The sequence below is a fragment of the Corvus hawaiiensis genome, chromosome 3 (assembly GCF_020740725.1).
Source record: "Corvus hawaiiensis isolate bCorHaw1 chromosome 3, bCorHaw1.pri.cur, whole genome shotgun sequence".
In the NCBI taxonomy this organism is placed as follows: Eukaryota; Metazoa; Chordata; class Aves; order Passeriformes; family Corvidae; genus Corvus; species Corvus hawaiiensis.
Window position 1 is genome coordinate 5,665,895 of NC_063215.1, and position 25,757 is coordinate 5,691,651.

Sequence of the window (25,757 nt, forward strand, 5' to 3'; positions counted from 1 at the left end):
TAGACAAGGGATTTGAGAAAGTAGTGAGTTTGGGTTTTCCACTTAGAATTTCCATTCATGGGATTGTTTGGGTTGGAAGCAACCTTAAAGGTATCTAGTTCCAGGCCCCCTACCATGGCTTTCTGCCCTTTCTGCAGCCCCTTTGAACAGTCAGGATTTCCAGTTCCTTAACTCATAATCCTCAGGGTATTTCCTTTACTCTGTGGTCGTCTAGCAGGTGGTGTCTGTCCCTGTAGTGATTCTTGGTGTCCCTAATGACATTTGGCTCTTATTTTATGTAAATATGGGCGGTCCATGGTTGGTTATAAACATGCATGTCCATGGGGAATCTCCCAACTTTTTCCTGTGGATTAAGATGAGAAGTTTGTAAGGGAGGAAAAAAGACAGGAAGGTAGGCCAGCTCCTTCCTGAGCTCAGGTGGACTTTGCATTCAGGATTTGTCAAGGCCATGCCCAGTGGGAGAAGCTGACATTGGAACCTACTGCAGATACAACAGGAAAGGCAGAGGGTGTCATGGAAGAGGCATCTGCCATAAGTGCCTCAGAGTCCCCACTTCAGGTCTCCAGGAAAATTGGGAAATTTGTGAGCCCTGTAGATTGGTGTGACAATAAATCTGTGCGGGGGCAGAGGATTCCTCTGCCTTGCCCAGCCTCAGGCAGGAGGAATCCCTGGGGCTGGGGGACCTGAGGGCTGCTTGGGTGTTCCCTTCCAGCCACAGCTGTGCTGTCTGTGGAGGACAACAGTCCCCAGAGCTCTTCTCATCGGTATCATACCATTCCCCAGTGCTCCTCTAATCAGCATCAGTCAAAATGAGCTGGCTTAGCAGAGTCCTGCTCCAAATCAGCAGTAGCTGTGGTGGAGGATGAGTGAGTGAGAGGCAGGGTGTGATAACCCCAGCAGCTGGCACAGCTGCAGCCTGGAGAGGCCACGTGAACACAGCCCTGACTGTGCTGGACTGCTACCCCCCCAGGCTGAGGGAACGTCCGAGCTGTCTGATGGATAGCTGGGACTGTGGAGTGAACACTGACCAGGTTTCCATTAAACATCTTGCTTAGATCAGCTTCTGCTTTGGGAATGGAAAGTGAGCTCCAAAAAAGTAATTTCCCATTAGCTGAGTGCCTAAACAAGATTTATTTTTTAAAGCGTTATTTAAAAATTTATAGAGTTTGTTAGGCAAAGAAAAATTTTAGTCTGAGTGAGCTCTACAACAGTGTCAGAAATCTCTGAAAACAGAAGCTTTTCTTGGAAAAGTTGACAGTGTACTGGCCATAAACCTGCTGCTTCAAGGCCTTGTTGGTCATTTCTCCCTCACGGGGGGAAAATAATTGAGATCTATTAGAGGGCAGAAAGCCTCCAGGCTGTTTTAATCTGGAGTCCTGAAGCCTGACATTAATGAGAATTTTTTTTTTTTTTTTAGCCAGTATTTGGCCACTTCATTTCTACATTACAGACAGTAATAAATCGTCAAGCTGTTTGTGAAAAGTTTGGCTCGATGCATTTCTAAATGCAAGGTACCAGCGCGGTCACTGTGAAATCCCCTTTCACTGTGGCTCACAGTATTGCAGTGACCTTTTTTGTTGTTTTTTGTAATTAATAGCTTAATTTTCTGTCACTTCTCTATGCTGCCTATATAAATATTTCTGAAATGGAGCTCCTCATATTTGCTAACCTCATCGTTCATTAGCAACAGTGAACACATGGGAGTAATTTGGGATGCCAGGTGTGTTCCTCTCTGTGTTACTGTCCAGAACATCCCTCCTGTTCACTCAAATTGTGTAGAAAACCTTCACATTGAAGAAAAAAATGTGGAAATGGGGAATTCTCTCCTGCTGCTCCACATCTGTTGGCCAGGGTGCAACCATAAAGAGTACCTGGTACAGCCAAGAAGTAACTAATGTCCCCATATTCCCATCTCTAAATGCTTACAGTTCACAAAGAAGCCCAGCAAATTACTAAAATTGTAATTTTTGAGAAAGTAGGCTTAAATGTCTAGTGCTCTTATGGGTAGGGCAGTGAAAGGTTAGTAAATGAGAGGAAGACAAGAAAATTGAGATGAATGAAAGACATTAAAGAAGCAGTGTTTCTGGTCTCTGTTGGTTTGTTTTCTGCAGGAAGCCACCAGAAAATAAAATAGAGGAAGAAAAAAAATGGATTAGTTTGTAAGGAATCAAATGGAGAAGAAGGCAGGAAAAGGAATGTGTGAATATTATTTATTTGTGCTGCTAGCTGATAAATTGTTTCTCTCTTAGCTGATTCATTAAAAGCCAAGAATCCAGCATGTTTTGAATGATCATTTTCATCACACTGATTTAAGTTCAGTCATTTCTAAGACATGGGACAGAGCAGAACCTAGAGTGCTCTAGAACCTACCAATAAATTCGGAGCAGTGCTGATGGAAGAGACTGATATTTAACAAGCCCATCCTTTCAAGATTAGTTGAAAAAATGTTCCATTAAATTGTTTTTTTCTGTGCTGATAATTTTCTGTAGACCCCAGTACAGAGCAGATAAACACCTTTCCCTTCTTGAGAGGATTTTGGCCTTCCAGAATTATTACCCATTTTGCTACGAGCCATGTAGTTCATTACAGAGTTCCAGAAGCATTTGGACCATACTCTTAGCACATGGTGTGACTCTTGGAGGTGGTCCTGTGCAGGGCCACGAGTTGGACTCGATGCTTGTGGGTCCCTTCCAACTCAGATTATTCTGTGATTCTGTGGTTCTGTGATGTAGGAAGAAATTCTTCACTGTGAGGGTGGGGAGGCCCTGGCACAGAGAAGCTGTGGATGCCCCATCCCTGGAAGTGTCCAAGGCCAGCTTGGATGGGGCTTGGAGCAACCTGGGATAGTGGGAGGTGTCCCTGCCCATGGCAGGGGATTGGAACAAGAGGATCTTTAAGGTCTCTTCTACAAACCATTCTGTGACTCTATGTCTTTAATACAGTTTCTTCCCACTGACACGGACAAGAAAGTCCAAACCTTCATATAGTACTCAGGTAAACAGGCATCCAGTGTGTGCAAGTATGGGAAAAAAGCTTTAGAGGTTCCATCTTAAAGAACCAGGGTGAGTGGAAATCCCCATCAAGATAAGGAACCAACAGTCTGTGCCATTTATAAAAAAGCAGACGGATCACTGGCATTTTCCAGAGTTTTGCCTCCAGGACATGGCAAAAAGCTAAGGCTGTTATCGTTTGTGGTCAGAGATCTCATTGTACTTTCACCAGCATGTTCATGTTGGGCAGTGAATGCCAGCCAGTACAACCTTACACAGGGGAGTTTTCACTGCTGCTTCATGTGATTAGCACGTTTTGATCTGATTGATGAGTTTCTGACTTCCATGCAAAGTCCCCAAATTACCTGATGTGATTCATTGGTGAGGACAACAATTCTTGCTGTGGTTTTTACATCACTGGTGTTTGTTTTTTGCCAAACTAAGACTGAATTTCCTTAGATAGTCATGGTCTTGCCTATTGAGTAGGTTTCTGTGCAGGTTTGGTCTTAGTTCTCTATGTCAGACTGGAAGAAAGTGCGTTAAATACATGAAGTCATAATACTCCAAAATTAGTAAGTAATGCTTTTGGAGAGCTAGAATTGTCTTAAGGAAGAAGGTGATATTTCATAGACTCATAGAATGGTTATTGTTAGAAGGGTACCTTTTTGGCTAAATGATTTCAAAGCAGAGCTGCATCTTGATAAACTAGGTTGCATCTCTGAACTTTCAATTAACCTGTCGGAAAGTTATATCAATTTATAGAGTGAATCAGTGTTTGAGTGCACTTTTCCTGTCCTTTTTTTTTCTTTTTTTTTTTTGTCCTTCCTTAAAACCTCAAAACCACGATGGGTAATTCCCCCAAGATCCACTTTAGACATCTGTGGTGTGTAGTGTGAAGAGTAGGTGCAGCTGGCCAAACCCCGGCACTCTTATCCTTTTGAACATTTTCCTCCTGTTTTGGTGAATAACATAAGCTGCTGCCCTTCTCCCCACAAAACCAAAGGCCAATAGCTGGAATAGCTGTATCAGCCTAAATCTTGCTTCTCTTGAAGTGGGAGTTTTGCCATAAACTCAGAGGAGAACTGGATCTGGTCATTCCTGCTGGGTGAAACCTCTGTCTCCAGTTTCCACAGCTCAGTTGACAGCAATTCTTCCGCCACAGAGCTGAGAGACCTTATCAAGCATGAAAAACTGACAAATAGTGTTTAACCACAACGATCACCACAGGAAACGTTGGCCTGAAATTTCGGTTTTGTTTTGAAAACAGAGGATTTGGGGGGGAGAGAGCATTGTTAAATCCAGCTTGGATCAAAATGCATTTGTAGCTTTTTTTAGTGTGTCACAGAAAGACAATGCCATCGCTGACGTCTTCAGTGGTTCTTTGCAGTGTTGAAAGGCTCAGTCAGAGCATTTTGCTCAGATGTGGGACCTAGAAAGTCTGAGCTTAACAAACCAACCTTATTTGGTTGTATTAGTAAGGGCAGTTTGATAATGGTCAGTACACTTCTGTAATTTTATCAGAGGTGCAATAGCTTTGTAGTAAGGCGTGTGACTCTGGTGGACAAAGAGCTGGACATGAGCCAACAGTGTGGACTCTGATCCCAGTAGCCCAACTGTGTCCTGGGGAGGACTGGGCAGTAGGTGAGAGGGGATTCTGCCTCCCTACTCTGCTCTTGTGAGACACCTCCTCGAATACTGCATCCAGCTCTGGGGTCCACACCATGGACCTGTTGGAGCAGGTCCAAAGGAGGCCACTCAGAGGGCTGGAGCACTTCTGCTGTGAGGACAGGATGAGTTGTTCATCTTGGAGAAGAGAAGGCTCCAGGGAAACTTTACTGCAACCTAGTATTTAAAGGGGGGTTATAAAAAAGAGGGAGAGGGATTATTTTACACAGATAGTGATAGGACAAGGGAGAACAGTTTTATACTGAAAGAGAGGAGATGTAGACTACATGTTAGGAAGAAATTCTTTACTCAGAAGGTAGTGAGGCCCTGGCACAGGTTGCCCAAGAAGCTATGGCTGCCCCATCCCTGGAAGTGTTCAAGACCATGTTGGATGAGGCTTGGAGCAACCTGGTTTAGTAGCAGGTGTCCCTGCCCATGGCAGAGGGGGTGGAACTAGGTGATTTTCAAGGTCTCTTCCAAGTTAAACCATTCTGTGATTCTGTGACTCCAAGGCTAGGAGGGGATTTTTCAGTACCATGTTCCCCAGACTTGAAATGGGAGAAAATTCCCCAGAGCTTACAACACAAAGGGATAGAACATGGAAGGGAAAGCAGAGGGGAGGCTGCCCTGTATAGGGCACCATCAAGAGCTGAGACAAAACCTCTGCCCCTCAGCAGAGTGTCCTCTGCCCATCCCACCCGCAGAAACCTGAGGTAGTTGCAGGCACCAAGCCGAGGAACTGAGAAATGGATTTTTTTATTTACATTACCATAATTTATCTGTAGCATAATGTTGAAATTGCCACTAGAAAAAGATTAGAACCATGTTTCCTGCTGGGTTTCCTCGCTGCTCGGGGCCACACACGCGCAGCGTGTGCCATTAACCGTTGCAGAGCTCCCGTGCCCAGGGCAGGAAGGTGCTTGTGCATTGGCCTCTAGCTGCACCAAGATTTGCCAACCATCAAGAAAACAATGCCCTGCACCATTCAGTCATACCCTGTGGTTTGCTGCTGGTATATACCTGATTTCTGCTCTATTCTCATTGCCCTGGCTGATTTTTTCTTTGCATTTACCTTTTTGATCTGAGGCAATCAGCATTTTACATTATGAAAAATCCTGCAATCCTGTGGAAAACTTTCTCCCCTTCCTTCACCCCCCTTGCTGCCTGGAATTGTGTCTTTCTGACACCATAGACGGATTGGCATGCTAAAAGTATGTGTGTGCTTTCTTCTGATTTAATTGGATTTGCTTGTCTGAAATGTAATATGTTTGCTAATTCCATAAACGAGCTACTGTAACTAAAATCAGACACAGTTGCCCAAAAAAAAAAAAGCAAAAAAAACCCCCAACCAGATTGCATTTTTGTCCAAAAAGGATATTTCCATGCTTTAAGGGTGGTCTCCCTTCTCCCTTTAAAATGTTCTTTAATCACTGTGTGTCTTGGTTAACATCCCTGTTTTTACAGTATTCCTGTACGTTACATTCAGAGTTGGATAGGTGATATTTTAATACACATTTTATTGTTTCGAGTGAAAGCAGTTTCATTTTCCCTGGATTCTTTACCCACTGTTGATTGAAGGATTGGAAGTTTTATACTGTGATCTGGCTAGTTGAGGGAAAAGATCTGCAGCCCAGGGTGGCTCTGAAAAAAACATTCTCAGAAAAGTCTCTGCGTTGTGCTTGTAGCACAACCCAACACTGAAATTTAAAACCATATTTCCATTTCCTTGTACTTGATGTGGGGCACCCAATTGTACTTATGTCCTGTGCTATTTCAGGGTCAAATGTAGGAGGTAAAAAAATTGTGTAGGAAATCTCAACAAGGGGACAAATTTCCCTCCATAAAGATATGGTTGATTCTTTTCTGTATTCTGGAGGCTTCAATCACATTTTTGCTGTCTATCAACCGAAGGAATTCATGCAGCAGTCAGAGGCAAGCCTTATGCAACACGACAGGTGCTAATCTTCCAGGAAATTCATCCTACATCCCACCCATTAAGGGAATTTTATGTAAAAATGGTTTAATGTCTCTTTAAAGGTGTCAGCAAGCATGTGAGGACCACACAGCTTGGGTTCCACTGCAAGTAATGGAGTGAAATTGTCTGCATAATTATTTTGGTTGGATTGAGAATCTGCAGCCCTCTCTTGCTGCAGGAAATAAACCTCTGTTAAAACCATATGGCAGAATTCTCAGAAGAGACGTGAGTACAGGGCCACTTCTCTTTCACATCTCTAGGCAGAGCTGGAGAAAATTGCTATGTTTGTGCATAATTAATCCTTCTTTTTCCTTGTGAGCAGACACAAAAATGTCATTTTTAGCATGTGTGAGGGTGCTGGTGTGTTTGTTTGCATACACACACACACACACACACACACGTACTCTTCCTTTCAGTGTACTGAAGCAGCAAGAATTGGGGCTGCCTTGGAACAAAATTAGAGCCATGGAAGGAATGTACCTTCATGTGTACACAGCAATCCTGCATAACTGAGAAACGCCATCAGAATGAGTTATGCTTAAATTTGGGATAAGCAACAGACTTTCAGAGACCATAGGCAATGGAAAGGATGTTACCTGGCTTTAAATGAGGCACTTAATGCACATGCAAAGTGAAATGCAAAGGGCAGGTTTTAATTACAGTGCACCTTGGAGCTCAAGTCCTGTGAGGAGCAGCTGAGGGAGGTGGAGGGGCTCAGTCTGGAGAAAAGGAGGTTCAGGGGGAACCTTATTGCTCTCTACAACCATCTGACAGGAGGGTGCAGCCAGGTGGGGATCAGTCTTTTCTCCCAGGCAACCAGAGACAGGACAAGAGGACACAGTCTTAAGCTGTGCCGGGGGAGGTGTAGGCTGGACATTAGGAAGCATTTCTTCACAGAAAGGGTGATTGGGCATTGGAATGGGCTGCCCAGGGAGGTGATTGAATCACCGCTCCTCAAGGTGTTTAAGGAAAGACTGGATGTGGCACTTAGTGTCATGGTCTAGTAGACAAGGTGGTGTTAGGCCATAGTTTGGACTCAATGATCTCAAAGGTCTTTTCCAACCGAGTTGATTCTGTGATTCTGTAAATGCCAAGGAGTGAAAATCTCAGAGTTTGGTAGCGGTTCAGTTGTCTTAACTGCCGAGTGAACAAGCTGTGACCTTCACTTTAAGTTCACCAGCCACAGTGTGCATCTATTTATTTTAGTGAGGTTTTATATCCCAATCAACAAGAAAGCAAGAAACATAATCAAAATGTCAGCAAAACAGTAATACCAGCCATTCTTAGATGCTATCAAGAAACTTTATCACAAAAAAGCAAAACAGGAAAAAAGACTTTTCAGTCTCAAATCCAAATGATGTTTTGGAAGCAAATTACCCCCACACCTGGTAAGAGAGTGAGGGTAGGGATGGATGTCCTGTCCAAATGATGCCATGAAATATCAGTATCATGAAGAAGGGGGTGTATCTCACAAGACATGTAATTTTAAACCAGTGTCATGTCAGAAATGCTGCCAGTTGCTGGGGGTTAGACTTGATGGCAGATAACCCTTAGCAGTAGTTTGGCCATCTAAATCCGTCAGAGATTAGAAATTGGATTCAGTGTAATTTAATGTTGGTCCTTTGATGAAAGGGGATTGTTAGCATGTGGAATCTTTTGTCAAGGGAGGAATAACTTATATTTGTATCAAAACTGGTCAAGGATAGGAACACTGACAGCCAAACTCCCTTCTGCTGCCAAAAGGAGAATAATCCCATGGGCCCTGTGGGAAGCTGGAATGAAAGGACAAGGAATGATCCATCCTACCTGGAGAAGAGTTAAAAACCAGATTTCTTCCTTTTTCATAGTGCTGAGCTCTCTGCAGACTTTTAGTGAAAAAATATCTTTCTTTTTTTAAGCTTTGACTTCCTCAGAGTTTGTGTTGAAGCTGGAAAAAGTTTTCCATCCGTCTTTTCTGTTGTTGCCTTTTTACTTCATTTAAATTGGTTAAGACAGATGAGTTTTGCTTATTAAAAAAACCAAGGCAAGGCACCACTAGAAGATATCCAATTTCTTCAACATCACCAGGGCTGCTTGCTTTACTTTTCTTGGACAAAAGGGAAGAGCACTTTGCGTTCTATTTTCTGACATTCTTTGATGGAATAAAATAATCAGGGTTGAACTTAAAGAAGAAGGAAACTCTCCTATATGAGTGTTGTCCTCTAATCCAATGGCTGGAGTGTGCCTTATTTTCTTTGTGTAAAAAAAGCAAACAGTGGGGCTAAAAGGTAGTCTAGAGAGCTCGTGTCTAAATTCCATAACTGAGGATCAAGTTTTGGCCCTGCAGAGACAAAACTGTAACCATTACAGTGGAAGCAGTTATATTATTCCTTAAAATGAGTCATATGACATTAAAAACAAAGCAAATACTAAAATTCGAATCTGTACAAGCTGTAAAGTCTTTAGGGCCAGGCTGTCTCCCACTGAAGATGGTGGCAAAGCCTCTGTTCATGGCTCTGGCAGATGTCTTGGGCCCCAGACAATCCCATTTTTCCAATTGTAGGCTCATACATTTTTATCCTCTGAATTAAATGAGGATTTGCCACCCGCACAATAAAAGCCAAAGAAAGAAACTTGCTTTAAATAGAACGGGCTATTGAGGTGATATTAATAGCAAGGGGATGATGAGTATTTCCAGAATTTAAGTACTTCAATGTTATTTCTGCCTGCTTTAGGAGAGCAGAATAAAATATCCTTGCCACTCTTGCATTGCAGGGATGGTTTCCACTGGTGCTCTGTAGTGGGTGTCCAAACTTAATGTCCCACCAAAATATTAATAAAATAGAAATTATTCAGAACACCTGCCAGTGATGATCCAATATGTTGTAACATCTTTCCAAGTTGGAAGTGCATATATATATATATATATGTATATGGCTGTATGCGCTAATGTACATCTTTGAAAGCCACCAGCTACACAGCAGCACATTTGGACAACTTGTGTCTTTTATAACTAGGCATTTACAGCTTCTGTTTCTTGGATTTTCCATTTTTTCCAGAAGATTGCACCCACAGCGTCATAGAATCACAGACTGGTTTGGGTTGGAAGGGACCTTAAAGATCATCTCATTCCAACACTCTGCCATGGGCAGGGACACTTTCCACTATCCCAGGTTTCTCCAAGCCTTGTCCAACCTGGCCTTGGACACTTCCAGGGATGGGGCAGTCACAGCTTCTCTGGGCAACCTGTGCCAGGGCCTTACCACTCTCATAGGAAAGAATTTCTTCCTAAAATACAATCTAAATCTCCTCTCTTTCAGTTTAAAGCCATTCCCCTTTGTCCTATCACTCCAGACCCTCATCTAAAGTCCCTTTCCAGTCATGCCCAAGCAGAATCCTGTTTATCAGTAAGATACTGAAGTAGTTACAGCAGGGTCAAAGTAACACCTGTGAGCTATAATCTACTTTCAAAAATCCAGTTGGGGGAGGATTGTGCAGGTCAGGGGCCTGGTGACAAGTCAGTGGTTTCCTTGTTTCATATGCTGTGTCCTGTCCGGTGACCAAAAGTTATTACTCTCTGAGTTCCCCTGGTGTGTGGGCAAGGGAGACTCGTGAATTCATAAATAAAACCCAGGTCCTTCTTGGATTGATCTCCTCTGCCATGCTTTGAGGACACCCCCATTTTCTACTTGATCTCATATGGCTGGGAGCAGTAGAAGAGGTACTTGGGGCTTCTGTGGGATGAGCTCCTGAGGAGCTCCCTGCAGGAGCAGCCAGAGCTGTCAGAGGGCACATCTTTCCTGCAGTAGCCGCAGCCTTTCCCAGGCTTTTCCCGGTGTTCATCCACGCCGTTCTCCGCTCTGTGAATGGCATCACCCGCTGCTTGTGTTGGCTACCCTCCAGCTCCGCCTCACAGGCGCATCCCCCCACCGCCCGCATTCCTGGGGATTTGTTACCTTCTGGTAGCCAAACGCGCAGGCAACCGGGGCAGGGGGTGAGATTTATTCTCCAGAACTCTGTTTTCCTATTGTTTTTAAGTTCATGGGAGGCTCCCTGTCACTAAACAAACTTTAACGACTGTCGGCAGAAGGGTCGGCCCCCTGCCAGAGCCCTTCACAAAAATCTCACATTCCTCTCGGCCGAATACAGTTGTGTCACTCCCCTCCCTTCTGCCCCCCTGGGGATTTTGTAGGATCGCCCCTGAGCAGGTTGAACACCTGTCTGAGACACTGAATTAGCGACCTGCAGAGCCCATAAGGACAGGCTTAACTTTGGCCAGCAATGTGCATCTCAGGATTTTTGGGCATGATGCTAATAAACAGCTGGTCTGGGGTAGAGGCAGCCATCCTTAGGGCTCAGGGGGTTGGTGTGAGATGAATGTATGCAGGGATGGAGCTTCTGTAGCAAGGATGGGATTTGGGTTTGTGTAGCTCACAGCAGAATGGAGCTTTACTTTCTTTTCCATCCAAAAAAAAAAAAACAAAAAAACCAAAAACAAACCAAAAAAAAAAAAAAAAAAAACCAAAAAAAACCAAAAACAAAAACAAACAACAAAAAAAAAAACACCAAAAAAACCCCAAAACCCAAACAAAAAAAAAAAAAACCAACCCCGCCAGAAAAACCCAACAGAGATAATTTTGAATTAAGCACTTTCAGGAAGAAATAATGTAAGTAATGAGGCTGTCTTGTTGGAAAATCCCAGGATTTTATAGCCCACTGCATTAAGGAGTTCCCTACACTCTCCTAGAAGACATAGCTTGTCCAAAACCTTTCCTTCTGCGTTTATTGTTTGGGTGTTTTCCCCAAGAAGTTTGTCATTTTGGTGTCTCTTGTTCTTCACACTGGCATGGAGAGAAGTTTTAACAAGAGAATGGCCAGGGCTACTCTCTGTGGGACCATCTGTCTTTGAGTGACCAGCAGACACACAAATAAGAAAGTAACAACCAAAACCAATCATGGATTAGGATCTGGACCTTTGCTGGGGGTTGCAGGAATACTCTCAAGAACTGAGTGTGAAATTCTAGTTTTACTTCATTGTGTCTCCCTCAAAAACTATAGTGGAACCTCAGAGTTCTGCTCTCTATATTAATGGTGAAATCAATCTTGTAATGTCCACTGTGAGGCAAAGAAATGATAATTATTCTGAAGTTAGAGCTGTAGGAAACCATGGCACAGAGGGTTTAAGACCAGCATTTCCAAACCCCCATGGTTTCTCTGTAGTCAGGAATATCTGAGCAGACACTGCCTGCATTTTGCTGTGCCCTTTCATGGCAGCTCGAGGTCCTGAGCTCTTTGCAGCATCAGGCCCTCAGTTAGCAGGAGCTGCTGACTGCATGTACTCATGTTCCAAGTATTGTGTACGTGACTTCACCAAGCATAGACAATCACTCAGCCCCAGAACAGTAGGGCTAAAAGAAACCTCAGGCGACCTAGTCCATTTTTCCTTAGAGGAAGTATTAGATATACTTAGATCATCACTGACATCTGTCCAAATTTTTAAATCCTCCAGTACTGAGCCTTCCACTTACTTACCAAGTCTGGAGTTTGTGGGGTTTTTTTCCTTTATACTTAAAAAGGAGTTTGCTAATACTGTACATTAATCTCTTAAATCTCCTCTACCTCAGCTGAAGGCAGCTTTTTCTTGTGCTGTTCTCAGCTGACACAGAGATCAATTGATTATCATTTTCTGTAGAAAACACTTTATTCTTATCATGTCCTTTCCTGCTTGTCTCTTTTCTAGACTAAACAAATGCATTTCCTTCAACTTTTCCATGTTGCTCATGCTTTCTAAATCTGTTATCGCTCCCGTTGCTCCTCTCTGGATTCTCTCTCATCTGTCTGCATCTTTCTTAGAGGGTGGTGTCCCACCCTGGATAAAGCAGTCCAGCTGATGTCTCACCACTTCTGAGCAGCCTGTAATAGATACCTTCTATGTCTTTTGTACAACATGACCGTTAGTCTTTCCCAGAAATGAATTTACTTCACTTTTTTGAAAAAAACCAAAATGCCATTATTCACTCACATTGAACTTGCAACTCCCCACCACCCCCAGATCTCCCTCTGCAGTGCTGCTGGTTAATAGGTTTGTCATTGTGGTGCATTTGGCTTCTTGCTCCAAAGTGTAACACAAAGCACTTAATTCTTACTTGCATGTCATCTTACTAATGATGTGTCAAGTACAATTTCTCTTCCATGCTAAGTTTGTTCTGAATTCTGACCCATTTCTCCAAGTCTGGAAGGCTCCATCCTACTGGACATCATCTAAAGATTTTATAATCATGCTTTCTATTGCATCATCCAAGTTATTAAAGAAAGTATTAGCTATTAATTGGCTGAAGATGCATAAAACACTTTCCATTTCAATATCAGTAGTGATAGTCAGCAGGCAACCTTGTAACACCTAACCCCCATCCATTCATCCTCTATGGCTGAATGGGCTGGAAGGGACCTTAAAGACCATCTTGCTCCAGCACCCTGCCATGGGCAGGAACACCTTCCACTAGACCAGGTTGTCCCAAGCCCTGGTTTTGAACACTTCCAGGGATGAGGCAGCCACAGCTTCTCTGGGCAACCTTTTCTAGTATCTCACCACCCCCACAGCAAATAATTTCTTCATAATATCTAATCTAAACCTATGCTTTTTCCTTCTCATAAAGACCTGAAAGCAGAGGTTAATCCATCTCAGCCCTCAACTGAGCCGGAAATGCCCCTGCTGCATTGGCAGGGAAAGGTGGAGCGTAACAAGGGGTTAAAAACTGCGACTCACCTGCAGGATTGTTGGCAGCATCTTCGGGCCAACATTTCTTCTCTTAAGCCCAGCTACAGTGTTTATGTGCTGCTTAAGGCTGTCCTTCTTCAGAACTTGCACATCGTGTAGGTGCTTGTGCAAGAGCTCTGAGTACACAGAAAGTTGAATCCCTCCTGCAGCATGAAAGTTGCCCCAATAACCCACTCATTGCCAGCAGCACCAGACTCTTTACACACTTGAAAGGAAAAAAAAGAGCAAAGAATAGTGTTAAGTGTAATTTTTGTTGGGAAACCACCAATTCCTTATACCTTTCAGGAGGAAGAAAGGGAGACATCCATCAAACTGTCATTACAAACTTGATGCCACAAACCTAAGCTCATGGAGCCGCCAGGAATCTGTAAAACTTTTAAAGGATACGCCTGTTTTTGACATTCAAAATAAAAAATCTTTATAGATTTTTGTGGAAAACACTGATGGGCCAGCAGCTAAATGACATTTTTCAACAGTCAGACAGACTCCACACAAACTGAATAGATGTCCAGTTTTAGAAGGACAGGTAATTACTTTCTGTGCTATGCCCAGGAACAGAAAATACTTGGCCTGTTTTACTTACTGAGTAGGAAAAGATGTTTGAGGGTGGTTGGTTGGGTGGTTTTTTTTCCCTAAAGGCTGCTACATCCTGGCTTCTGACTCCATATAGCCTGAGTGTAGGTGCCCTTTATATAACAATATCTTGATACTACTCAAAATACTTGGCTCTGCAAGCAGGGGAGTGGAATGCAATAAGAACACTTTAACAGGTCTGAGGGTGAGTAAACTCCAGTAGTTTTGGAAGGAGAGGACGGAGTTTTCAGTGTACGTCTCTCCCTTACTTGGCATTTGCCGACAATAAGAACACAAGGATTAACATAGTAGACTCCGTTTATTACACTTGGGTGGATAAAGCAATTATCTGTCTATCACAGCTGTAGTAAATTGTGCAACAGCATTAACATGGGTGGATACGTGGATAAATGCTACTCTGCCACAGAGGGTGCTGATACACAAGATAATCCTTCAAGCTGAACTTGTAAAGACTGTTTTCTTTCAGAGTTTAGATCATGTTACCCACCAGTGTAGATTGAAATGGCATCTTTTTTTATTTTTTAACCACGTTTTCAGGTTTCTTTAGCCATCTGAATTGTATTAGCAAGGTTATTTTAGAAATATCCCGCTTTATTCAAGTTTAAACAGTCTGCTTAAAAACTGCTGCATGGATATAAACACAGTAGTTTTCTAACACAGCAAAACAATCTGTTGAAAGATAGAGAGCAAACACACACACATCCATCCATTATTGCTTAACTGTTGTGTCTTCCATGCCTGAATTCCCTCTGTAACCGCAGCGTTCAGTGTGCAGTGCGCTCCTGGTTTTGGGGGTGTAAAACAAAACCAAAAATGAAAATGCACCTAATGATTTCTAGAGAGCTGAGCAGCATCGGAGAGCTCTACACCAGATTTAAACTAAGCGCCTTAAGTCTGGTTTAATGGCAGTGTTTACATCATCCCCCTGCTTCTCATTCTCTTAAAGTAATCAGGTTTTGAAAGTGTTGAGAAAACCATCCCCTCCTGCCAGCTGGAGGGAAGCCATCTCAAGGACATTTTTTTTCTCTCTCCACCTTTGCCCCCTTCTTCACTATGATCTTTACTGCCTGGTGCTGCAGCAAGGAAGCACCAAAAATTGGTGGGATCTTTGCAGGATAGCTAGCTTTTTGGAGGAGAAGACCTTACTCCTCAAAGATTTTTCTGGGTTCATGTGGATGATAAATCAGAATGAGGAGCTCTTGAGCTTTTCGGGACTGCCCTTGCTCTCCCTCATCCCTGTTTCTGCTAAAAAAAGGGGGAGGAGGAGGGGGAGAGTGTAACAGATACCAGCATGCAAAGGGAGCTAAGGCAGGGACCAAGACTTGCGTGACAGTCTCTGTTTATATGAGTTGTCTTTAATGTCTCCAAGAGGCCATGCCAGCAATGTTTAGATGGTTTCCTGGCACACATGAACACAGATTCCTTTATGTTCATGAAGGATGGATAAAGGTGGAGGCAGAGCATCGTGGCACAAGGGGGTCCCACCTGCTCCTTCCCTGACCTGGCCAGTTTGGGCTGATACTCCTATGGGGTGTTGCTCAACTTTGCAGAACAAGCTTCAAAATCCTAATCAGAATTCAAAAGCTTTTCAAAAAGAAAAGAGAAAGGAACAATGCCAGCACTGCAGCAAGGGGAGACCTGGCTCATCCACCTGGAGTACAGGGTCAGAGCAGCGGGCTGCAACGCTGGGATGAGTTGGAGGGTAGGAGGAAAATGGTGCAAGGGCAAACCCACTCAAGCTCTTTCTGGCTCAGCCTGTCCTTTTTCTCAAAGCACCATTTCGGTTTCATTTGTTAAATCTTCTGATTTTTCTGCTTTAACACACCTTTCCCTGTGCAGTGTCTGGCCAGCTCGGCCCCTGACACCTGCCCCCATCAGTCCCTTGTCTGACAGATGAGCAGCCTGGAGCCCTGCTCCAAGGAGGCATTTTTCAACTCTGTATAGAGAAATTCAGTGAGCAGGAGGCTCCTTTGCAGCTGTTGCAGTTTGCTGAAAACCCCCGACCTCTGGGTCTATCTTTCAGCTGGATCCATGCTCTTCACAGCCCCCAGCTGAATTTTAAAACACACTTTGTATCCTCAAAAGATTTAGTCATTCCAATGGGTGCTAAGAGGCACAGGTTACACCCCCACGGGTCATTTCTTCTCACCCTTCCTGTCCCTTCCTCCTGCCAACCTGCTCTTTTTGTCCTATGCTGGGCAGGCTGCCCACGGGATGAGCTGAGAGGACATTCCCTTTGTTCCCAGTAAATCAGTGGGGAGATGATCAACACCAGAGGTGCTCCACAGGCTTGGCCTCAGCGCTGAGGTTCCAACCTCCCCCTGCCTTGGCTCACCCTGGGTAGGAGCCACAGCTCTGGGAAGATGGCAATGTCACTGTTTCCCCCAGGATCTAGATCTGGCTCTTTTGGACCCATACCTGTGGTCAGGGAAGAGGAGCTCATTAGGATTTTTGCAAATGGATACACATTAGATCTGTTTCATAGGAACCGAGCCCCTCCACCGAATGCATTCCCCTGTCTTTATTTATTTCCATTTCTCTGCAGTTGTTTCAGGTACTGGCCTCAGCTGCTTTGGGTAAAAAAAATTGCCTTTTTTACGAACAAAAAGAGACAGGGGCTTGTTTTCTGCCTGCGCCTGAGTGACTCCTGTTGTCACTAACAGGGCTCTGTGTACAGTCGGGAGAATAACCTCCCAGTCTAATGCAAACTGGTGCCCTCAGCTATTTAAAAAACAAACTTTTTTTTTTTCTCCATTGAGTGAATTAACTACAGTTACTGCACCTATGTAGCTCCTTGTTCTATGAACTATAAGAACCTTTCCTATGCACAGCTTATGGCCTAATTATGTAATTATGTCTCTTGGGTGGATTATATTTTTCTTCTCATAATTGTCTCTTTACCCAAGAGACTGGAAGGGTTCCAAGCTTTCCCCTTTCCTGGGCAAAAATTGTTTGGCTCTTGTGTTTTGGGTTTTTTCCCTTGAACTTTGGATTGGTTGCATTCAGTAGGACTGGGTGGGGAGAAACCAGCCCTGGATGGCTATTTGTCGCAAGACAAGGGACACAAGAGGGACCCTCATGACTTTCTTCGGAGATTTTTTTCCTTGCAAAGTGCTGATGTGAATCTTCTGTGCTTCTGGTTTATGGCTCCCTTATTTTTACCTCCAGTGGCTAGACTGACACTACTTTGGAGTGACATCTTGCTGCAGTAAAGTATTGTCTGAAATTTGTAACAGAACAATGAATATGTTTGCTTCATGCTGAATGCTCAGCATTATTCAGTCCCTGCATAACAGCTGCTAGGAAGCCTTAGGCTCAGGTCTCAAGTCCTTTCCTGGCATAAATGTGGGTCCCTTGACTTCAGCTTTATCAGCCTGTAGCTGAATTCATCCCAGCCCATATCAGTATCTTCCAGTTACACCTCATCCATGGGACCAAATGGGATGAAATGCAGGTAGGCCTGCAAAGACAATTTAGGGAGAATTTGTGATGAAATTCAGAGGACAAGTAGCTTGTATTTTTTGTGGTGTGAAATTGTCTTCTACAATGTGTATGCAGAAGTGTACACACTAGAATGTACACTAGAATGCTGCTGGTGTTCCAGTGTTAAAAGAGACAAATCAGAGTGTTTGTCTCAAAGATATACAGGGTTAGTAGGAAAAAATGTGCCCACTCTTTACCTTTTTAGAGCACTTCACCTTTGGAGAACAGTGGGAATAATCAAAATTTGGGTTCTTGATCTCTCTTGTGTTTCTCTTGGAGTCAAGAGGCAGAGGTGCACAGGCTACAAAGTCACAGGTCATGAACTAGGTGATTCTTCTTCTTTCTGCCACCCGTTAACCTGAAGGAAACTCCATTTTCCATTGGGTTCACTGAATCCAGAGCTGTAGAAATCCTTGCTTACTAGCCCTGGTGTTCAAAGAATTTTGTTTGCCTTTTCCAGCTGTAGGCACTCCACGGAATGACTCTGAACTTCACTATCTGGTACAGAGTGCACTCCTGACATAGAGCAAACAGAAGCCATGCTGGCATTTCTCAATGGGTCATCATCCTCCATTCTGCTTGGGATGTCCCAGAAAATGTGCCTCCAGCAGGTGACAACCCAGGCTCTTACTGCCATGACCTTTCTGCCTTCCCTTGGCTCTTTTTGTGGAGTCATCTGACTCCCACGATACTTCTCCTTGTTAAGGCAAAACCAGAAAAAGATAGAGCTGGGTGATGACTGAAAATAGCTAACCCAGTGGAGAGTCATAAAAGCATCTGCTGAAAATCTGGTAACCAGATCTCCTTGGTACCAGGAAAAAAAAAAAACCACACAAAAAAGCTGGTGGGTGGTGTACACGGTACAAAGAAAGGGAGTCCCTGAGTGTCAGCATCTGGCAGGGCCACGTGTAGCATAATCTGATTAGTTTTCAGTTCCACACCCACAAGCTGAAAGATAAAAATGCACACTCCTCCTCCCTGAGGAGGTAAAAATCTTCAAGCATCAACACCACATTTACATTCTGCAAGTCAGCCTCTTCCACAGCCCGATTTACATCTTGCCTTCTCCAGCAGAGCGGTGGAAGTTCAGTGATGAGAGACGAGCTCACGTCCCTTCCCGGTTACCACATCCAGCAGATTCGAGATTGCCTTGCTTTGATCTGGGAGACAGTCCTTTGCTTAGTTTAAACTGAAATGATTAAGCTGGAGATGAAGACTCCTCACATCTTCTGCCATGCCTGGGATGTGATAATTGAACATCAGCTTCCCTGGGCCACATGAACATGTTCTGAGGCTGTGCTGGGCTGGCGAGCAGAAGCAGCAGCACAGGCACTGACTGGCTGGCTGCAGTTTTCATGACCTTATTGCACTCTCTCAGTACTGTTTTCTGGTTTAATTCATGTAAAATGGCCAAAATTGGCACTGGAGAGGATTAATGACAATGCTTCTGTCTCCAGAAACTTATACTCAGGTTGGTGTTTGGCTTGAAACAGCTGAGTAGTGGTGAAAGATCAGAATATTTCCTGTTATTTTGGAGTGAGCACTGGATTTCTGATATCCAGCTTGTTTTGTACTCTGCCAGCAGACAAATAAGAACAGCTTGTTTAGCTATTGGCTATGAACTCTCAATTTTTCTAATTTCTTTCCCATCTTCTCACCTGTGACCTGATCTGTTCCAGTGGCCATTGGGTCTCATCCTTAGTCAGAGATTCATGGGTCAGCTTCCATTTTTTTTGACCACATTTCACATCCAAGACTGTTTATGTCCATAAGCATTTTTTTTCCCTCTAAGCCCAATCCATTCTACAAATTCATCTCTGTAACAGAGCAACAGGCACTAAATGCAGTGTTGCAGGCATTGGGATAGCTGTAACACTATTTTATTCTACTCTTCACATAGTTTTTATATTGCTTTTTAATGTACTCACTGCTGCAGCAGATCATGGATTGTCCCTCAGCTATCCACACTTGCTACCCTAATCTTTTTTCCTGAAATAAAATTATGCCTCAGTACTGAGACTGAGGAATACAGCCTTTCTTAGCACACTCCCCTGGGATCAGGAATTTCTCTGTCAACGGGCACATATATCAATGAGAGATGAAAAGCAGCTTGTGGAATGAGTTTTAAACATGTATCACATATTTCATTGCTGCTGCTTATGTGCTACTCAGAAGGTATTTTTTGAGTGTTTTCAGCCCATACTTCATGGCTCCTCCATACTTAACAGGATTTTTTTCTTCTGCACAGAAATCAAGGCAGGAGATTTATTTAAGTTGCCCACACGCCTTTGTGAGCACCTCCTGAATACAAAGGTTTTGTTGAGTTTCCTGCTTACTTTCAGTGTGAACACGTCTGAGCCTTTATCATAGCAGAGTAACCCATAGTGTGCAAAGCTGTGATGTCATCTTGTCTCCCTGGGACATTTCACTGGGGGACTGTAGCTCCTTCTGTGGATCCCTTTGTCACAACATGACTCCATGTTACAACTCTAAATTTTAAATGTCCAGAAGGGGAAGGCAAGTCTTGATTTGGCCCCTTGCTGGTTTCTGGGGACTTGCAGTTCCATTGATGCCTGGGGTCTTCCAGATGTGCATAGAGCTCTCTTTTCCCTATTTTTTTTTTGGGGGAGGGGAAGGGGGGAGAGTGGTAACACCCAAACTCACACATCTATAGATCATTTCAATTCAACCAGATGTGGAAATCTTTTTTCTTCTTTCTGTACCCCCCTTCTCCTTTTTTTCCCCTCTTCTTTTTTTTTTCCTTTTTTTCCTCCTGCCTATCCTAAAGTGCTCTGCTATCCAGAGCTCTGCTATAATACATGTAATTAAGTATAAACTCTTTTCTAACAAAGCTAACTAACATTTCTAACAATTAAAATTTTAAAAAATTTTACTTCTTTTCAAAAATAAAGTATGACCAAACAGGACATGATGAAAACAAGGATGGGGGTTATCTGGCACAGGTTAGTGCAGTAGTGGTGGTAACCTATAATAAGTGTTCATTGAGTTTTCTGAAGACAGTTGAAATAGATTGTACACTAGTTTGTTAGTGATTCTTTAGTTATAAAGGGTATTATATGAACATAGCACAGGGTTTTTTCTACAAAAATTCTAAATAAGATTCACTTTGGGGTTGGATTCATTTGCAGCTAAAATCAACCTTGATGTGTGAGACCAGAGATGGGCTGATGATGTTTGCCTTATTTTGTGCCCTCTTGAATTTCACAGAATCCCAGAATGGTTTGGGTTGAAAGGGGCCTTAAAGATCATCTCGTTCCAATCCCCTGCCATGGGCAGGGACATCTTCCACTAGACCAGGTTGCTCAATTTGCAAAAGCATGATTAGGAATGAGCAGAACAGAAAAAGGGAGGGGAAGGAGATGCCCTTAAAAAACAGAGTGGAAAATATGACTGGCAAAGAGAAAAGCAAATACATAAAAATTGTGGAGCAAAAGAAGATGGAGAAATCCCAAGAGAATACTGACTGCATGTGTATGTGAATGTAGTTTCTTCAGATTTAGCAGCATCCAGTTTCTACAAGTTTTAGTTTAAATAGATTGAGAATATAATGCTAAGGAGTATAGCTTGGATGTGACCCTGTTAATTAAGCTGCTATTATGGAGTTTTTACAAGCCCACCGAAAATCAATCCCCATTTAAAGTGATTGATGCCTTCCTTCTGAAGAGAGTAGCCACGCATGTCAGCTCTAACATGGAGCAGCACCTTCTCCTTAAGGAGAAGGCTCCTGCCTACCCCATGCTTTTAGACTGAGTCATTACAGGGGAGAAAACCCAGACTTCAAAGCACCAAATTATGGGCCAACTAACAAATTTTTTTAAATTGCTAGAGAAGTTTCTCCAAAGTTAAATTTCATCAAGTTTCCCCTCATCTCCCAACCTGAATCCTTCTCTGTCTAGAGCTATGATTTCTCTGAATCCAGTTTGGATTTATTTAGTTTGGATATTGCATTGCCTATGTGTCATGTTGGCACTGTGGTACCAATTAGATGGTGTGAACCCATGTACTCAGTACTCTGGTGAGAATTACTACTAAAAAACATTTTTTTTAGCAGTGGCAGCCTGATAGTTCAATCCCAAGATTTGGTGGCCTCATTTCTGCTTCTAAAATAAATTAAACAGTGTTGGAATTGGTTCTATGGCCCAAAGACTAATGGGACAATCTTCTCATGCCTGCAGAGCTGAACCATTGTAGGCTCCAGACAGATGGCTGTGTTCACACTGAGGGACAACATGGATTATCTCAAGCCACTGGTGATTATTTGGAAGGGTTCAAGCCCAAACCTTACCAGGGACCCTTCCTATTGTTAAAAGCATTAAGATATCCTATCCAGTTATTGCTTGTGCCAGTGGCCCTGCACTGCTTAGAGGGATGGAGGCAGATGTGGTTCTGGGTTGCAGTCAAGGGCCCCCTTTCAGCTCTGCCAGAGGCTTTTTGTGTGACCTTGATCTGTAACTTAGGGTAAGCTTCATTCCATTTAACGTTGACTAATGGTGAGGGTGTCTAATTAAACCAGTCATGTGTGCTCCCTCTCTGATCAGAGAAGGAAGAGAAAGTAAATTCAGGAGGTGAATCATGCCATTTTAAGGCAAGTGTCAGAGACAAATGAGATGAATTGCCCTCTGGAAGTAGCTATTTCTTTCCATTAACCAAAGAGGAAATCTACATTAGAAGAGTTTAGACTAGATGCCTGATTTATGAATGGCTGAAGTTAAGTAAAATTAGTCCTGTCCTTAATCTCTATACATGCCTGTTTCTCTGTGTGCTGAATGATAGAAATAACACCTTCTGCGCCTCACATTCGAGAGCATCATTGGACAAGGAGCTTCCTTTGGAAAGAAATTAAACCTAGGAGTAAAAATACAACCATTAGAGAAGCAAAGCCTTTGCTCTTGATACAACTCAATGACAACATGAGCAGGACCATTGGGGGCATTCTGCTGCTTTTGCTGTTTTTCCCCTTTATATTGTGACAGCAAGACACCCCTAAATGAGTGTTCCAAATATGTCCAGGGGCAGCTGGCTTGTTTTGAGTGATTGCAGTAGGAGCACTGAGGAAGGCTGACCATGCAAGGGTGTGTAGGGCCCAGTCCTGGCCAGCAGCCTTGGAGGCTTTCCTTGTGTGCTGCTCTTCTCAACTGACAGGGACTATTTACTTTTTGGAAAATCTCACGGAGGAATGAAAGCTAATGACTGACTATGACAGAGTTAAAGAAAAAAAAAAAATAAGGGGAGAAGAAAAGCTTGCATTTTCTTAGCAAAAATCCACAACATATAAACCAGGCACGGAGTAATTGTCCCAGTTGATAAGTTGTATGTACATATGAGGCTTGCTTCTGGAAGGGAAAATTTGCCTCTCTAACTACCCTGGGTAGTTAAAGCAGCAAAAGAAAAAAAAAAGACAAAAAAAGACAAAAAAAGACCTTGTGTGGGTGTCCTGAGAAGTGCTTATTTTGATCCAAATTGTAACATGTTACCCCTGTATGGGCACAGTTGTGCTCGATAAGGCTTTCACCAGTGCAACCATGTCCAAAACACAAGCCCCTCACAATGTTTCTGTGTTATTGGGGGTAACTGAGATACCTGAAGATCCATTAAATCTAATAACAGGTCCTTAAAGACCACTTTGGGGTTTTTTGGGGATGTGTTAAATTACTAAATCTTGTTATTAACGCTTTTATTTTATGATTTGCTGTTTCCAGGGCACAGACAGAAGCTTGATGACTCTAAACCTAGTTTGTTCTCTGAACGCCTCAGTGATTTAGGGCGCATTCCTCATCCCAGTATGAGAGTAGGGGTCCCGACCCAGAGCCCACGGCCCTCTCTGAACTCTGCACCAAGTCCTTTTAATCCACAAGGACAGAGTCAGATTACAGGTAAGAGATAGAACCATAGGTTTGACTTGCACAGGCATTGGTAGTAATTGCTTATGGATATTTGTGTCTCAGCTGCAGTCAAAGAGGCTGTTACAAAGTGGGGGATGTTCTCCAAGCAAAGCTAGGTGGGAAGTGGATTTTGCTATAGTGCTTGAAGCTGAAAATGTCTTTTTTTTTTTTTTTTTTTAATATCTTTTTGCCATAAATCTAAAATAGTCAATCCAGGTCATTTGGGTAGGGATCTGGTGAAATTCTAAATGCCATGCTGCTCTGCCTTCTCCGTGTTGCGATAGTACATATTAGAGTATAATAGAATGAACATTTTTATTCAGCCTTGTTATTTTGCACTCATGTTAAGGGAAGCAGCCAGCACTTAATGGTCTTTTTATTGGGATAATAATACAATCTTCTCACATGGTGGTTTCCTTCCACCACCAGTGCTGACCACGGTTACAATAAATGAACTGGGTTATGGAGAAATCTCCAAAGGTTGCTCATGAGGGTTGTATGCAACATTTATGATTGCATGCTGAGAGACAGATTTCATTGTGCTGAGAGAAATCATAAAGAACCCACCATGTGTCACAGATTAGAAGGCTGAAATAAGATGTTTAACTGCAGCTATGCCAGAAGTTTGCAGCAAAACTGTGAAGCCTACAAAATAAACCAATGTTGTTTTTTTTCTGAAGTCAGAGCTGGTTAAATTTTTCAAAATAATTTCAAAGCAACTTCTACCTAACTTTGGGCATTTCTAGATTCTAAATTTGTGCTGACATGTTTGTGTCTATCCAGGATGTGAAGAGGTGTTACCCCTGACCAATTGTTAGTACTGTTGGAGAACTTCACCTAGATGCAAGTCTGTCAACAAAGCTCTTGGCTCAATTCCCTAGACCAATTTAATACTCAATTCTGCTGCTACAGTTGCATCCACAGCAGAGGCCTTTGCCAGTATTATACACCAGCATTCCTTTCCTGGTAAAGCACTCCTAGTAGAGACATAGTCTTTGAGTCAACCTAGGAAGATTTCTAGTTTCATGTTTCAAGTGGTTTTGACATGATACCAGCTGAAACTTAGCGGTTTTAACAAAGTGTTGTGGCTTTCTTCTTCTTTCTTTTCCTTCTTTTTTTAAGTTTAACCAGTTTATTAATTTGCAGTAAGAAAGAGAAGTAAGTGATTTAGTTTGAACCCAAAGCACTCAAGGAATTGCAACAAAAAAATTGTTCCCATGAGCTGTGGCAAAGTTCTCCGAGATCTAGAAGTCTAACTAAAATGTTTATAATATATTAAATATGTTGATTGTACCCATTACATGGTACTTTCTGCCCCCCAGCTTCCAGTTTCTTTGGCCAGGCTTCGTGTTTTGTTCATTGGACATGTGAATTCAGGGTTCTTGTGCATACCATTTTCTGGGTAAGAGCTGCCGAACTAAAACACAGTATTTTTTTCTAACCAATTCTTCTGTCTGGCAGTATTTGTAGACATAGTTCCCAAGAAAGCAGGGGGGAAATCCAGGCTGTAAGCAGGTTTTTTTTTTCCTTCTTCCTTGTGCCTCCATAGTTTACCTATTGTGCAACACTATATCTAGGAACGAAAGAGGGTGAAATTCTTCCTGACCCCATCTGGCGATCAGCTTATGCCCTGAAGCACAAGAACTGAGATCCCCTTGTAATTTTCTTCCTAACTAAGTGTAACCTCATATGCTGCTCTCCTTCACATAAATGCCTCCTGTAGAAAATGTTCTGCTGGCTTTGATTAATAGACTACTTCTCTGCCTCGTTATGAGGCAGCAGCAGCATTTACAGATCTGGGAGGTGAAAACTTCAGATGAGCTTTCAATAAGCCTGACTGGAAACAAAGCTGTGTGGCATTCCCTGCCTTCTCTGCAAATTTAAGTCAGCAGTTCAAAGCACCAGCTGAGACTTCATCAAGAGAGGGAAGATGCAGTGCTGGTAGGGCAGAGGGAAGTGAGCTGAGCCAAGGGAGGCAGGCTGGATTTCCCATCTCTCATGGATTACGTGCTTTTATTGTTGGATAAACTCAAGGTCATGCGATACATTAGAATCCCAAATTGCTCTCATTTCGCCCAAAATGGTGAGGAGTCTGTAGTGAATAAATGGTCTGATGCAGTATTTGTGATGTTATTTCTCACCCTTGCCTCCTCCTCAGTTTAGAAAAGTCCAACAGCCAGCTCTCCATTTGCTCTCTGGTGGCCATCCCATTTAAAAAGTTGATTGATGTGAGCATGTTACATGGATGCAAGCTCTGGGAATTGCACTAGCTTCCCACCAGGCTTTTTGGTGCTCTTTGAGACCTTGACTGTAATCTGTAAAGCTCAGCATGCTCTGATGTTCCACCAAAGTGCTGGGATGCTTTTTTGCAGGCAGTCCCTATTCTGGGA

The 25,757-nt window shown here is 43.0% G+C and overlaps 1 protein-coding gene across 5 annotated transcripts in view; it reads left to right on the forward strand.

Annotated features, from left to right (window-relative positions):
• The window catches only part of RUNX2 (RUNX family transcription factor 2), a 215,991-nt gene that overhangs the window by 90,692 nt on the left and 99,542 nt on the right, over window positions 1-25,757 (forward strand). For 3 of the 5 annotated variants that reach the window (XM_048297268.1, XM_048297270.1, XM_048297267.1), the window contains one exon: window positions 23,185-23,358. The exons of the other annotated variants lie outside the window; for them this stretch is intronic. In XM_048297268.1, the coding sequence (XP_048153225.1) occupies window positions 23,185-23,358 (174 nt within the window). The remainder of the gene's footprint in view (window positions 1-23,184; window positions 23,359-25,757) is intronic. 5 annotated transcript variants of the gene reach the window in all.